Here is a 17,101-nt window from a genome sequence, read left to right as displayed (position 1 = left end):
AGTAGGCATTACCTTTCATATGTTATTTTACACACACACCTTTTTATCCTCGACTGCGGTCAGCACACCTCTTAACACTAGAACCGCCGGGTTTATGCTAATACCTAGAACCGCCGGCAGCAGTCATTTTGAAAATGAAAGACTTTCAGATACAACTCAAAAGATGTATACATGATCATATCAAACATTTGCATAGCAGAAACATCGTATTTAAATGAAAAAATAAACAAAAAGCTTTATTTTCAAAATTAGCACATATAACGTATGCCGTAAAAAAATAACTAATAAAATAAACATTTGAAAAGAAAAGTGTAAACAGATATAAACTGGTATATGTACATACAACATTGTAAAAACTCAATTCCCATTGTGCAACGTGAATGCGCATTCAGGAAAACATTCAGTACACTCTCGCTACAACGTCCTTCATTATAACGAACATGTCCGCTGGACCCCAAATTAAAAAAGAAAAAAAATGTTAAACGCATGTGAGGTCTGAAGTACAGGAATGCTTGGAGTAGGAGGGGCTATGTTTCACATCAGTCGAACAGCCTACGGGCGACAGGCACGGACCACAGGAGCTGCTGGTGACTGGCCGTGGAGTGGGATGAGGCGGGACTAACTGGGGCTAAAGACCAGCGACTGGGGGAATGTTTGTTGTTATTGTGAAGTGGAGAGAGAAGCAAATAAAACGGGAGACAGAATAGTTCCACCCAGAGATTCCTTAAAAAAAATTAATTTGTTTTAGCAGCGTAGGTCGTGGTCCACAGCGACCTGTTAATTGTTTAACTGGCAGATTGTCTTTGATCATTTATTAGTTTAATAAGATCGGGTTTGGCCCTGAAATCGACTGAAGGGTCATTCTTACAGCATTAAGGATTTTTGTTACAATATACACACACTGTGAACATCCCGGTCTGTACGCACGGGATGCCACCTCCGCAGTGAAGTCAACTATTTTTTTCTGAAGAAATTCGCGCTGTGTAACTGCCTCCGAAACAAAAATCATTTTACGTTGCAACAAAGACGGACACTATATTGATCGTTTGAAAAAAGTATTAACGCAGACATCTCTGTCGTGAATATAGGTTGTCAAAAAGCACTCATTTTTTTGGCTTGTTCAGCAACCATGCGGCAAAACAAAATTGATAAAATAAATTTAAAAAAAGACAAAAAAATAGAGGATCGGATTAACTTTTCATGTCGGGTTGATTTGGAATAAAAACTCCAGTTTGTGATTCTTGAATGTTGGATTAAGATTTGGTGCACTTTGAAACGATTAATGTCAGATTGACTTCAATAAAAGGACAAATTTGGGATTTGTCCTTTTATTGGTACTGCGTTTTAATTCTTTAACGAATTGGATAAAGCAAAAACAGAATACTTCATACATGAAACGAACAGGTACATGTGAATTCTCCTTTTATTCACAAATCTCATCTCATTAACTTACTCTAACAGGTTATCCTTAATTTTGACAGTCCTTTCGTTATAACGAACCCCTCGATATAATGAACAAAAGGCATGGATCCCAGCAGGTTTGTTATAGTGAGGGTGTACTGTACTTCAAAGTAGACTCCATATTAGCACAATCCACACAGATGTAACGCTTATCAACTTGTGTGCATTTACCACATGCTGCTCTTTCACACTGGGCACAGATATCAGAAGTTTTATTTTTATTGCATTTAGTTACCCGACATTGTTTTCTGTTGCGTGTGTCACTTGGGGCACACTTTTTTTATTCAGCCGTTTTGCTAATTACAGTGAAATAAGAATTGTCATTGGTAACATATCATCCTTTTTCCTAAGTACGGTTACATTAGCCTAAGTACCACATTGTCACAAAGTGGGCGAGTTTCATCTTTGCACAGGTAGGGGTAGGGTCCGCTACCAGCCAAAACCTGATCCCAAATTTGACAGATTTGTTTGTATTGTGTCCAGCGACACCGTGCTTTTGTCGGAAACAGCTGCTTGTAATGTTTTAGGTTTAGCTTGAAGCAGGCAATGCTGTTTTCAATGAAGTAGTTCCAAATTTCTGGTGCCAGGGCAAATATCTGTAGTTGTTCTTAATCAAAACGCAAAAATCAAGACTTCTCAAAAAATTCTTGTAATAGTAATATTATCAGCCAGATGGCAGCTCTCCAAGGAATTGATAGTATTACAATAGATATTTGGATAAGACATCTAGATTTCAAGACCAATATTCTATTCATATACATACTGCTGTAAACTCAGTGGAGGTAGAGATAACAAACTGGCTTGTATACATAAAAACAGCATGTTGTAGGTTATATTAACAATCAAAGCAGGACGGCTTTTGGCGGTTCTGGTAGAAGTGCTTAACTATTTTTTGCGATTCTGACTTTCAAAATGCCAGAAGGGTATTTAATACATGTATTTAGGAAAAGTAAATTACAGACAACCGCGGATCTTTAACACACGCAGAGTAATTTAAATTTTAAAAGTGAAAACCATCAAAATGACTGCCTTGGCGGTTCTAGTGTTAATAAATCATGTGCATGTGTTAATAAGAAACACGATTAAGAACTTTTATTGTTACCAATCATTTTAGAAAAGTCATTAGGTTACTTCTATTGCAGCTTTATGAAGTTAGAAATATGATACTGGATCCACACACACGCCATAGCCGAGTTTTGCTACATTAACAATTTCTGCCATGAACCAGGTTGTTAAACTACACGATTAGATTCCAGTCTTTGCTTTATATTCTTACCCGGGGCAGCAGAAGCAGCTACTGCAGCACCAAAGGCAGGCAGCTGATTACTCTGCTGTCCAAACACTGATGGCTGGCTGGTGCTGGCCTGGGACCCAAAGGCAGGTGGCTGGGATCCAGCAGAGAAGACAGCAGCAGCAGGAGGGGAGCCAAAGGCTGGGGCACTGGGTTGGTTGGATCCGTGGCCGAATGCAGGGGTCTGGATGTTGCCAAAAGCAAGGGCACTGGCTGGTGTTGAAGAGGCCGACCCAAATACAAACTGAGAAGCAGAAGAGCCTGAAAAAAAACAATGCACAAAATAATAAGTGGTGTCTTCACTGACAAAGTACAACCCTAATGTACTAGGTGGGTGTTTAACCTGGCAGGATAATCAGCGGTACAGTAGTAACATCAGGTTGGCTAAAAAGCACCAATATTTATTTTATAAAAAAAAAAAAAAAAAACCTTGACAGTTTGAGAACAAAACACACATTTTCTAAAGCCCGCCACACACAGCCCGACTTGAGCCGTCCCGACTCGTCTCATCTGAGTTTGCACAGATTCTACGATCAGTTGTGTTCAGTTTTGGTTTGATGTCACAATTTTTCCCCGACTGGGTGATTGCACACTGCTAAGACTGAATTACTATGACCACAACTAGATCCTGGTGATTAATATGTATGCAAATTTAATTAATACTGCCCTGTACACATTTTTTTTTATTAAACTTAGCCCAACATAGCGACCCTCATATTATGCATGGCATCGAACGCTGATTAGACATTGGAGACAGCACCGCGAGGCAACCGAAAAGCTCTTATTTTTTTAGCTATTGACCTTTTACACCGTGCAAACGTTTCAGGCAGTGTTTGACTTTTTGTATAGTTTGTCTACTACACTTTAGCCTGTGATAAATAAAAACTGAATAAAAAAAGGGATTTGTTAAATATCATTTAATTAACATAAAGATGCAGCTACCAACATAGACATACTGTGGTGGTACTTATATCTCAAATGGTATTCTAAAACAAAAGTTACTGATTTACAATGTTTCTCATTTGGGGTTTAGCATGCTCCTGATTATTCACGTGCAACTTAGTGAAGGTGGCACTCATTCACTTCATCAGTACAGTACATCAGGGCAGCAGTGTGGAGTAGTGGTTAGGGCTCTGGACTCTTGACCGGAGGGTCGTGGGTTCAGTCCCCAGTGGGGGACACTGCTGCTGTACCCTTGAGCAAGGTACTTTACCTAGATTGCTCCAGTAAAAACCCAACTGTATAAATGGGTAATTGTATGTAAAAATAATGTGATATCTTGTAACAATTGTAAGTCGCCCTGGATAAGGGCGTCTGCTAAGAAATAAGTAATAATAATAATAATAATAATAATAATAATAATAATAATACAGGTTTACTCTATGTAGCTTCAAAGCACTTATTACTTGTCAGGAGTTTCAGCTTCTGAACAGAGAGCTTCTAGAGTTTTCCTGGACAATATTGGACAGGATTCTGTGTGCAATTTATTATTTATTTCTTAGCAGACGCCCTTATCCAGGGCGACTTACAATTGACTGTGTGGTATAATCAGTATGGTTAGCATCACCTTAGTCAACAGAGAAAACTATGGCTGGCCTGTAAGCTGCAAATGTGATCATTCAAATCTTGTACCATGCAGTATCTACCCTGTCTGACAGAAGAATATCTAATGGAAAGTTCAACACATAATTTGTCATATGACAACAGGTCAAATCTTATAAAATACAGCACAGATGCAAATTTGGCACTTGTTCTCTGACTAATGTCAGCCACTTCAGCATATTTCAAAACCTCATCATGCACTGGCAATTTTCTGGCAATACGTACTTGCCTCTGCATAGTATTTAATGACAGAATCAAAGAAGACATTCATCTCATCCCCTTCCTAATTTTCTACTCTCCCTGGATTCCTCTAAATATTGCCTTGTTTTCACACCAATTACTAGGTCATCTCTGTCCTTTTGGTTTGCTCCAACTGTTACATCTACATCGTATGATGCGGATCTGCTGCCAGGGATTACTGATGGGCTTGATAAACTTGCCGAGAAGGACTAAATGCAAGGACTCTAGTTCCCGCTTGAGAATATGAATAAATGGCTCATCTCTCTGCAAGAGGGTATTCAGCCCAACAAAACATGCAAGGAGGCTTGGTGAAACAGGCAAGACAGCATCACAAGAGGGTTCTCTAGGCTGTGCTGTATTCTACTGAATCTGGGGTCTGGCTTCCTAGCTGCTGCTACTTTTGCCTTTCACCACTCTTCTTGCTGACAACTCTCCCTGTCTTCTGGACTCTCTCTGTAAAGCAATCAATATGTGCTACACTTAAGTCCCTGGACATTTTTCTTAAATATATGTTTTCCATCTTATGAAGATGTTTTCTCCTGTTGCTGATATGTCACTGCATGACGGTAAAGCAAGCAGTGCGGTCACATCTCTGCCCGTCTGTACTGAAATATCTTACAACAGGGTACTACTGTGTCTCTGTATCATTGCTGCCGTCAGTTGCAAGTGCGAAAACATTTGTTTTCATAACCGAGGACAGATCGATAGATGAAGTAGATTCTAAGGTTTCAATGATAGCAGTAGCTTTTGTTCTTGCACACCCATATCTAGATGCTACTGTGCTGTCAGGAAAGTCCGTTTTCACCAGTGGACCTACATGATCTGCAACGGCGATAGGCAAGTTGTGCTCTAAAATAAAATTGGTGAAAATGGTCTCTGCTTTCAGAACATTGGTTTCGCTGCCTGGTCTAAAAAAACAAGTCAATCAACCTGTGCGGCAGTGTGGAGTAGTGGTTAGGTCTCGGGATTCTTGACTAGAGGGTCTTGGGTTCAATCCCAGGTGGGGAATACTGCTGCTGTACCCTTGAGCAAGATACTTTACCTAGATTGCTCCAGTAAAAACCCAACTGTATAAATTGGTAACAATTGTAAGTTGCCCTGGATAAGGGTGTCTGCTAAGAAGTAAATATTATTATTATTATTATTATTATTATTATTAATAATAATAATAATAAATCTTGGGCTGCCCTTGCATTTCTTTCGTGTTTCATGGTTTTTACATGGTCATTTACGTTGTTTATTCCACCGTGTTTCAAGAGCAAATCACATCTACAATACATGCAGTAAGCATGAAACTGATATTTTACTTTGCATAATAAAAGAAACTTTGAGTGTTTGGTCATGTTTTTTTGGAAGTTGCTACCATTGTTCAGAGGTGTGCAATAATTCATGCAGTTCGAATCATTGCCGTGAACTGGAGAGACAGGCAGCAGCTGCAAGTACTGTATTTTCTGCTCTTCAACCCACCTCTTCTGACTTCTGATTCGAAGCATTGACTAAACTAAATATCACATGCTCAGTAATGCCACTGGAGCACACCAGGACAGCCCCTCCCCCCTTCCACCCCGCACAGTAAGGGAGAAGGAAAAAAAAAGCAAGAAAAGTATTTAACCTGTATTGTGATACAAGTGAAAAAACGTAGTATTAGCACCTTTGCCCGTAGGAGTATTAGCACCTTTGTGTAAAAAAAACCTGTAGCTAAGGTTAAACCCTAGCAGTTGACACCCCTGCTAAAGCTGTCAATATTTGACCATCTTGTATGACAAGTCACATGGCAAGCCACGTCACTTAAACCTGCTTCACCATTGGTTGACACCCTTATGACTAAAAATCGGTCAGTCTTGGTTGGCAACCGCCGCATACAGACAGACTGATCACATCTGAACGAAACTGCAACAGAAAAAGATTCAACATCTTCAATCTTCAAATCTGAAGACATCCCGAATGAAATCTGGATAATCTTGGTTAAGGGCACGCACACTGCTACGATTCATCCAGACTGTGTACGGCCAGTTGAGATGAGAAGTCAGGATGGCTTGAGTCGGGCTGTGTGTGGCGGGCTTAACATGTCAAGTTCCATTTCTAATATGAACTATGTATACAAAATAGCACAGTATAGAAAGTGCCATATTACAGGCAGCTTCCAAAATGCTTGACCTGCATACGGTAAGCAGCTTTTCAATTTTTTTTTTTGTTGTTGTAAAACACAAAAGGACTATTTTAGTTTGTTGGAGCCATCCACCACTTTAAGGGGACAAAAGAGCCTTGTACCTGTAGAACTGGTCGTTGTAGGTGCAGCTGACGCAGTTGACCCAAAACCAAAAGCTGTGGCTGCAGTGTTACTTCCTGTCACAAACATGAAGGGCGAGGCTCCAGCAGCAGGTGCTGCAGGTGCTTTGCTTTCCTGCGCACCAAACATGAAGCTTTTGGAGCAGGTGGTGGTCTCAGAAGCACCGCTTGCAAAGCCAGTGCTGCTGGCCTGACCAAACATGAAGGTAGAGACCGGTGCGATGGATGTCGAGGTGCTGGAGCTCCCAAACATGTTGGTGGACGGGGTGCTGGAGGTCGTGGAGGCAGCAGTAACTGTAGCAGAGGCTGTCGTGCTTGCCATGAAGTTATATGCAGGCTTGGAAGCTCCTTGATCTTCAAAACAAACACATTAATATGTTTATTGCCACTGCATATTTTACAATTGAGTGGTTTATAGTTATGGATGGTCTTAATGATCAGGAGAAAGCTGGCTAATTGTGGAAGAGAGGGCAACTGTATGGTGGTGTGATTTTTAGAGTACATTTTCAGCTAAAACTTCTCTTTGCACATCCTGCATAAACTGTGGAATCGGGGGGGGGGGGGTGAATACTGAAGGTGTAACAAACTGGTGTTTCCTCCATGTTTGCATGGAGATTTTTTTAGTGAAGAAACTATACTATACTACAAATGTAAAACCTCAACAGTATCACAACAGTAGAAAAACGTGGTTTAAAAACATTTGGGATTTAAGCTACTTCAATAGGTTTAATACAAATGGTTAAAATGGTGATTATTATGGCACTAGAAGGAAAACTCTGTACTGTACCTGCAGTAGGGGGGGCAGCCCCAAATGCAAATGCTGGTTTTGGTTGCACTGCTGCCTCTTGCTTTTCAGCAGGTTTCCCAAAGCTGAATGCAGGTTTGGCCTCCTCCTTGGTCGGCTCAGGCTTGCCAAAAGAGAAGCCCAGCTGTGTTGCAGGCTTGTCTGTCTCCTTCCCCTTGCCGAATATTAAGTTGGAGGAGCTACTGACAGAGTCTGGCTTATCAGTCTTCCCAAGCATGAATGTTGAAGCTGCAGCAGGGGCCAGAGTGCCAGTCTTTTCCTCCACAGGTTTCCCAAAAGCAAATCCAACCGCTGGTAGCTGCTCCCCAGAAAGCTTTTTCTCCTCTTGTTTGCCAAAAGAAAATGGCATAGCTGCTGCAGTTCCTCCCAGTTCCGGTTTCTCCTTGGGGGCCCCAAACTTAAATCCCCCATCTGCTGTTTTTTCATCTGCTTTAGGAGGGGCGGAGAGTCCAAAAGTGAAACCTTCCAAAGATGGCTTGCCTTTTGGTTCGGCAGCTTTGTTTTCTGACTGGCTGCTGCTGTTTCCAGTGCCAAACTGAATTCCTCCTCCAGTACCAAATCTAAATCCACTACCAATGGTCTGAGAATCTGGCTTTCTACTGTCCTCGCTCTTTGCCATACCAAACTTGAACCCTCCTCCAGAAGAAGCATTGTCTGTCGTTGAGGTGCCAAATTTTATCCCCCCCTGGTCTCCAAATTTAAATCCCCCCGTAATTCCCCCAAATGGGGATGCAGTGGTAGCTGACGACAAAGCCGAAGAGCTAAAACCTGTGGGGAGAAGTGAAATTACATTAACCTCTTCATCAGGATCTCCCGCACAACAGTAGACAATTGCACTCTCTCAATAAGTCATATAGGACACACGTACAATTTTGTTGACATAATCAGCTTTGATATCAAGGTCAACTTCCATTAGAATATTTGAGAGATGTAACAAACCTGTCTTACACCCAGACTGAATCTTTCAGGGAAATTACTTACTAGCATTATTTAATCAAATCAGCTGATTAAGATATGTTCTACAATTTAATTGCAAGTTAAAAAAAAAAATTAAGAAATAGCCTCTACTACCTTTGGTCTCCACCTTGGCCCCTGGCTTTGCACTTTGACATGCCACACATTGCATCACTTCAGCTTTGTTTTGCACTGCACACACGTCACAGTCCCAGCTTCCTTCAGGTTTCTTAAATATGTCTCCAAAGCCTAGCAGCCCTCCAGATGGTTCTGGGGCAGTCATGGCAGTAGAAGGTACTGCAACAGCACCTGAGAATGACAATGAAGTCTGTGACCCTGAATTTGAACATGCATCAGTTTACCCTTGTGTCTTGACAGTCCTATAATTTCAGCAGCAATAACAGAGGTATAACATTGTCAAGAAAATTCAGACAGGGGGCATCTAGATAAAGTGTTTAAATATAAAATTTGAGGACACAGGGCAACCTAGTCTGTTGCTGCTTGTATGTACTTTACCAGGAAGAACATGTTGTGGTCCTGTTATTTTTAACACTTTCATAAATCGTCTTACAATATCAGTATATCATTGCTAAGCAGGCTTTCAATTTAAGTTTGATTTTTGTGTAGCACTATTAACGTTTTACAGTGTGCATTCACAATTTGAATTGCTCTGGCATGTGAAAATACTGATTTACATGAAGAAAATATGTGACTTCACATTCAGTACTAGTGTAATATGGGGCTGTCTGTTAAGCATACTGAACTTAACCCTTTAAAAGGACCGGGATTGTGTTAACACTACCATACTGAAGTGGGCTTTTAGGACCGCGATCGTGTAAACGCAATAAAAAAGCACTTAGTTTTGATGACTGAATAGGGGAGGGACCGACGTTCACTTCCTGATATTTTTTTTTCGTGTGACGTCACTGAGGGGCATTTTGCATCTAAAGGTTGGAGTTTACAGCAACCCGCAGAGACAAAAGCAGAAACAAAACATCACAGGAGCTTGTTTAGAGTGACTAAAAAAATGGGGAACACTGTAAATCTGATGTATTTGACTTATTATATGAGAACATATACTCTGTCTCGTTTTAATATAAGAACATAAGAAAGTTTACAAACGAGAGGAGGCCATTCTGCCCATCTTGCTCGTTTGGTTGTTAGTAGCTTATTGATCCCAGAATCTCATCAAGCAGCTTCTTGAAGGATCCCAGGGTGTCAGCTTCAACAACATTACTGGGGAGTTGGTTCCAGACCCTCACTTCTCTCTGTAAAAAAGTGCCTCCTATTTTCTGTTCTGAATGCCCCTTTATCTAATCTCCATTTGTGACCACTGGTCCTTGTTTCTTTTTTCAGGTCAAAAGTCCCCTGGGTCAGCACTGTCTATACCTTTTAGGATTTTGAATGCTTGAATCAGATCACTGCGTAGTCGTCTTTGTTCAAGACTGAATAGATTCAATTCTTTTAGCCTTATTTATAAATGTTTTTACAAAATTTATAAATATCAAGAAACGAGTGGATATAAGCTTATACCATTTCATGAACTAAATGTATCAGGTACGTTTTTTTACCCTAATAATGGAATGAATAACTATTTATAAAATAAATTGAGAGTAGTGTCCATTTTTGCTTAAAGACATTAAAAATAAATGTGTATTATGTCATTGCAATCACTCAAATCAACACTTTAACAAAACTTTCATTAAGTATTGTATAGTCCCTCGGGTCATAGAATAACGCATTTTTATACACGCATCTCTAAGAAGAATACGTAATAAATACTTAACTTAAAAACAAAACACAAAATATTGCATTTAAAAAAAAAAAAAAACGCAACAAGTTTGTATGGTTTCTGAAGTGCTTAATAATGTTCCCAGAGTGTTCTGAAAAATAGGACACCGTTTCCAAGATGCTACTGTAAAAAATAGATTGTGACTTTACAGGAAGAGAGTCAACTACAGCCAAAAAACGCCAGGTCATAGTGGATCATCCCACTGAAAAATGCTTGGTCCTGAAAGGGTTAAATACTGGATTACAGAACTTCTAGCACTTACCTGGTTTTGCACACTGACAGGAGACACACTTGATGTCCTCTGCTTTATTCTGTACAAGGCATACATCGCAATCCCAGGCTCCTTCTGGCTTTTTGAACTTTTCCCCAAAGCCGAACCCAGAAGACAGCGAAGATGTTGTCGTTGTGATGGAGGTGGAACCAGAGCCACCAGAACCCACTGTCAACTTACTTTCCGAAAAGGCAGGCAAAGTCAAGGCAGATTTTACTCCAGTCCCAGGCTTTGAAGTCTCACAGGCCACACATTTTGTAACCTCCGGTTTGTTCTGTACTAAACAAGTGTCACACTCCCAGGTCCCAGACACAGGTTTGAATTTATCCCCAAGGCTCGGCAAGGTCTCCGATGTCGTTTTGCTGCATTTGCTCTGTTTTGAGGAATCTATGTTTGGTTTAGCAGTCTGACATGCAACACATTTGCTGTCTGTTGGTTTGTTCTGCAAGAGACAAGCATCGCATTGCCAGGAACCTGTTGCAGGTTTAAACTTGTCCCCAAACCCAAACCCCCCAGTTGGTGAGCTTGTGGAACTCATCTGGAAAGGCTTCACCAGGCTTCTAGCAGGAGGAGATGAAGAAAAATCTGTATACAGAGGAACAAAAGCAAACATGCTTAAACATACAGCAATTTTGTCTGATTTCATTATAGTTTCAGTTTTGTTTTCTCCAGTTTCATTTACTCTTAAGACTGCTACAACTGGTCTAACCACTTCCTGTATTATCCCTTTAGTTTTGTTTAAGCAAAAGGCAGCTTATCGTAAGAGCTGTTTACAACTGCAAACAGCAAGGGAACAGGATTGACTTGTGCCAAAAGCAACTTAGAAAGGGTTAACCTAGCATCAAAAGATATAAATAAACAATAAATCAAATTTGCGAGGGACACTACAAAAGTTATGGTAAATTTAAGGGAAAAAAAAGCTGGATGGCTGCCAAGTAAATGAATGGCTTATTCAGGGCACAGCATGTGCTGGATTTGCATGATGATTTGACAAGTCAAAGCAAGCCAACAGCTAATTTATCATCTTGCTACATCATACTCCGAGACCAACATAATCAGACAGAGTTTTCACTCAAGCTTTCACCGAAGAAAGGTTTACAGCCAACTGCAAAAGTAATGCTGATGATTAAATGTATATGTTGCTGAAGACAAGTGAAATTGTAGTTGTGGTTGAACAAATCTATTCTAAATTGAAACATGATGTCTTAATACATATAAGAAGGTTCGGCAAAATGCTTTGTGTAGCTCATGTTGCACCAATGTGCAGTACAAATGTTTTCAGCAGAAATTTTTATATAAAAAAGTAGAAGAAAATGTCTTTGCAAACTGCCAGCCAGTCTTGGAAAAGGAATGGTCTCAGCTAGATTTAGTGAGGAAGTATTTAGACTAAATTGTAACGTATTTGCCATCCATGGAAACAAAACACCATCTCTGATCAAGTCAATTAAGTTTAGGGGAGCTTAGTGGCACAGATGACATTTTGTACACGGTGGGAGGAGGGGTGCTACAACAGTAACATTTAACTTACCAGGTCCTTTTAAAATGTCAAGCACACTGCCCTGTTTTAAAGCTCTTGCTGGTCTGAAGGGACCATCAAAGTCCTCATCATTTGTATTCCCCAGAGTGCCAACAGCAGATGAAGATGTTGAGGAGTTCTTAACTAAACACAGTAAACAAAAAGGTAAATTAGAGTTTTAAATAAAAGTATTCACGACAGCATAAACCACGGCACGATTCCCGATTCCTCACACTATTTACCGCAGCATTTCTCTGCGGTTTGATATCTAATTGTAAAGTTTTACAGACTGAATGTACTTGTATGCCTATACTGATCCAAAAAAGCACCCAAACTATTAGTAAGACTTAAAAAATGTACCCATTAACCCTTTGCGGTCCACTGTCGGACCAGGTCCGACTTTGCAATTATTCCTACCCGGTCCATTGTCGGACCCTGTCCGACATCAAAAAAAAACGCAAAAAACGGGTTTCTAGTCGTTTTTTCTCCGGAAAAAGCCGAGAAAGCCATTCAATGGCCGAGTGGGAGCGACAGGAGCCGAGACAAGCCGATTAAAAAAATAAAAAACGTATCTCACGATTAGTCATACATGCCTCTGGCATTACATAGGGGCGGTCATAAGGAAACAAGCTGAATGGTACTGTATCAGCGTACAGAGACTATCACGGACATTTGCAGAGCTTTTTTGAGATGTTATAGTAATAAAATAATGACTTGGATTGCATTATTGAGTTTGGTGATAAAACGAGTGAATAGGAGATCGATCGGTATGTATGAATTATTATTATTTATTTATTTATTAGCATATGGGAAAGCGATAGCGAACGAAAGGGTGGGGCGGGGCTGGAGATGCCTAGTGAGTGCTTTGTTGATATGTAGGGCCTTTTAAACCCGTTTGACTGTGGAAAAAAAATACTTTTAAACAGCGCGTCTAAAATTAACTGCGCGTGTGAAAATAAATTGGACCCGACGCGCACTTAATAAATAAATGGACTGCAAAGAGTTAAAGTTGTTGAACCAGGACAATAAACCATGGAGATCTCATTTTCAAGGACATCATGAGTTAACAGTAAGTCAGAGAACAATTGCATAAACTCAGAAGGTAAAACTGTCAATGGGGTTGGACACACAGCACAGAAAGGCCTTAAATTAAAATTAAACTGTAAAGTACTGTAATCTCTCAGTAAAATATTAAGTTGGCATACAGCCAAACAGTTGATACTTAAATTGTGTCTATGGCCTATAAAGCTCTTCAAACACTATCCATATGAAACAATGTAATTCAAAATTGTCATGTCTGAAAGTGCTGCCTACCTGGCGTGGCTGAAGGCGTTGATGCTGTTCCACTCGGGTCAGATGCTACTGTTTTAGAAACCGGTGCACTAAACGTAAATCCAGCCTACAAAAGGGGGCGGGGGGCAATTCTTTAATATTGTAATAATGGTGGTGTTAAAGTTACTAGTAACACTTACAGACAGTACTTTTTTTACAGTATCAAGTTAATGCTACTTACAGAGGGCGTAAGAGGTAGCGGACTCGTCTCAGTTGCTTTAAAAATCGGTGATGAGAAGGTGAAATCAGTGCGATTCTGAATAGACGACTCGGCAGGCGGTACCTAAAATACAAACTCTTAGCATGGCAATGCAAGTAACAATTAAATAAGAGACAAAAAACGGTTAATATACCGGATCAGTTTAAAATATACCCTCCATGTGTCAAAATGGAGGGTCATCACATCAGGCACAAATACAGACCTGGCATTGATTATGCATGGGTCGAGACCTCCCATTTTCAAAACTGTCGCATGAGCTTAGAGATGCAACACAACAGGAATACTCCCTTAAAATATCGGGGCGGGGGGTCATGAGTAAAAAATGTTTGTTATATTCAAAGATGGCCAAATGGTAGCCATTTTCATTTGTGTCTCATTCTAAAACGGTTTGTTTGCAAGAGTGCCTGTATATGAAAGATTAAAATACACATCCCCGAATGCTAGGGATATATAGATTACATTGTAAAAACAATGTATTATATAGTCATCTACAGCAGTTACTTATTTCTTGATGGTTAAAACGATTAGGAAATGCTCAATTATGCCTGCACCACAGGACTGATTCCTGGAATTTTTATAGACGTAGGATGTCAACATGACTAAATTTTTCTGAAGAAAGTGGTCATGAAACACCAACAAATGGTAACATGTCTAACACTATGTCAGAGATTTTCTCAATCGTTGAGTTTTCAGAAATCAGTGAGACTGGGACTTTGTGTCCCCAGTTTTGGCAAAATTAATCTACTACATTTGGCAGACACGAGTCCTGCAGTTGCGCATTAAGTAGAGCGCCACAGAAGTTTTTTGAATGATCATGAACAGTGGAAGCAGGCAAGTTTACAAAACAATCCTTTATAAATATGATGACCCATTACTTTTAATTGAAATGGGGTGTGCAATGGGCATATTTAGAATGTCTAATTTAAGTAAATATGTTGTAGTACAATAGTGGCAAGGAAATAGTCATGTAAAAGAAATACTTCTATTTAGAACAATTCAGAAATATCCAAAACTGTGTTCCAGTCAGCCTTACCTTATTAGCTACTGGAGTCGTCGTCACAGAGGGGGATGTATTTGTAGGAGAGGAAAAGTTCAAGGTTGGTAAAGTCGAAATCCTCATAGGCAAGGAAATATGCGACAGATTCGGAATCTCCACTTGCTACAAAACATCATTAAAGCCCAGAATTAGCACAGCACATGTAGCGGCCACCGTCTCAGAAATGTCAACATTAGCATGAAAATGTAAAGCATGCATACAGTAATTCTACAATTATCCATGCCATGTGGGATGAGGCCAGCGAGACAAAACATGTAATTAAATAGCCATTAATTCACCACTGTGATGAACACTTTAATTGCAGCTTGTACCATGACAAGAGCACTTCCCCTTACTCGAAAATGGAATCTATAGGCATTTGGCAATGGATAAGTTCAGTCTATCATTTCAATTAGAAAATTACAGTATCTGAATTGTCCTTGTGATAATTACATTAAAAGAATTGAGTTCTTCAAATTCACCAAAATTGTATTTACAAACTTGCATATGTTTGGGGAGGATGAAGAGGGGTGCACGGAATTCATCGAAGTGTGTTATCTATGGTTTCTTTGTCAGTTTTTCTTATTTTAGACACTTTTATAGTATAACAATGACGACAAGATACTGTATATTAGATAGGAAATTGCATCCCAGTTCTGATTACAACTATTTCCAATGAAGTGAAAGTTTATTTAATTTCTTTAAAATGTGATTATATCCATATGAATGAATATATATATATATATATATATATATATATATATATATATATATATATATATATATATACACATATACACACACATATATATATATATATATATATATATATATATATATATATATATATATATATATATATATAGATATATATACACACACACACATACACACACACACACATTATACACACACACACACACAGCTGTGTAGATGTGATTGATTGTTGTGACATTTTGCAAAACGGAATAAAAAAAAATGACAGACCTATAAAATGTTCGATAGCTATTATATATTCTTTAATATTGCAATAATGGTTGTGTTAAAGTTACTAGTAGCACCAACAGAGAGTACTTTATTACAGCATCAACGTAATGCTACTCAGGGTGTAAGAGGTAGCGGACTCGTCTGTTGCTTTAAAAAAATACGTGTATATAAAAATGATTAGAAACAGCCGAGAGAGTTTTGATTACATAACCTCATCTTAATATAAAATCCAATACATTGGGTGATCTTTAAAAACACAGTGAAATAATGATTGAGAACAGCTCTGTGATATGAAAAGTATGGTCTTTAAACTCATGCGTTTATTCTAATTGTGCAATTCAACAAGCTTGTGTTTTGAATTTGGTAACATACCAGGGCAATTTTCAAATAACTATGTAGATTGCTGTCCTGACGTCACATTTCAAGGTACAAATGAAGGATATTTACAAGTTACATATTTAATAGAATTTTTTTTTCACTTTATTCTGCACAATAAAAATTGTATTATATTTCAATTACTTTTTTTTGTAGCATAACCTCATAACCAACCCCTGTCCTCTAACTAAAATTTTGATTTTCAGACTTATATTTTAGGTATTTAAAACATCACAAATGCTGGATTTTACTTTTAATTCTGGAAAATACTTCATGAATCTGCATTTGAATCTGAATCTGATTTATTTATAAAACTGTGTGTCCCCGTGTTATCCACATGAAATGTCACAACCGACATCCGAAGGCATTTTTGTCAGAACTCCTAGCATATCAATAAAGTTTTTCAAATGAGGTGAAAGGTCAGGCTTCATGTCAGTGAACACTGACATGAAAAGATATTTGCATTAAACTTAAGTGCCACTTGGCACACTGTTGTAGCGCATAACCAACACCCAAGGAGAAAACTGAAACCGAAATCTTAAAGGAATAATCACCACCACTAGAATTATGGTAGTGTAAAAAGGCCATCAGTATCTAACAAAAGGTCAATCTGCAAAAGAAACAGAACTGCTAAAAGATAAGAGCTGGAAAGGGAGGCGTCAAAATAATAAAATGATTATACAGGATAAATACAAAAAAAAAAAAAAATTCCCCTGGCAAAGCTATTGAGAAACTCCTGAAAAATAGCAAAGTGGGCAAAGTGAGGAAGGCACTTCCTTTCACCATGTGCTCAAATTTCAACAAAGCACAAAAGCAAAAAAAAATTGGCAAATTTAAATCGTGCCATTTTCAAGAAACAGAAAATGCTATATAAAACGCCAATTACTAGCTAGTTAACCCCTCGGCCAGAATACAAAAGACCTGCAGATT

General features: G+C 39.0%; 1 protein-coding gene across 2 annotated transcripts in view; it reads right to left on the bottom strand.

The window, feature by feature from the left end:
• Positions 1-17,101, bottom strand: part of LOC117400123 (nuclear pore complex protein Nup153-like) — a 44,501-nt gene that overhangs the window by 2,903 nt on the left and 24,497 nt on the right. For both annotated transcript variants that reach the window (XM_033999561.3, XM_033999560.3), the window contains exons 12-20: positions 14,807-14,932; positions 13,735-13,836; positions 13,536-13,620; positions 12,234-12,365; positions 10,697-11,290; positions 8,760-8,951; positions 7,671-8,456; positions 6,866-7,237; positions 2,738-3,013 (exon numbers count right to left, since the gene is read on the bottom strand). In XM_033999561.3, coding sequence (XP_033855452.3) covers positions 2,738-3,013; positions 6,866-7,237; positions 7,671-8,456; positions 8,760-8,951; positions 10,697-11,290; positions 12,234-12,365; positions 13,536-13,620; positions 13,735-13,836; positions 14,807-14,932 — 2,665 coding nt within the window. The remainder of the gene's footprint in view (positions 1-2,737; positions 3,014-6,865; positions 7,238-7,670; positions 8,457-8,759; positions 8,952-10,696; positions 11,291-12,233; positions 12,366-13,535; positions 13,621-13,734; positions 13,837-14,806; positions 14,933-17,101) is intronic.

Source organism: Acipenser ruthenus, chromosome 4 (genome assembly GCF_902713425.1).
Source record: "Acipenser ruthenus chromosome 4, fAciRut3.2 maternal haplotype, whole genome shotgun sequence".
In the NCBI taxonomy this organism is placed as follows: domain Eukaryota; kingdom Metazoa; phylum Chordata; class Actinopteri; order Acipenseriformes; family Acipenseridae; genus Acipenser; species Acipenser ruthenus.
Note: the sequence above shows the minus strand (reverse complement) of the source record. Positions and strands in the feature narration are given on the sequence as shown.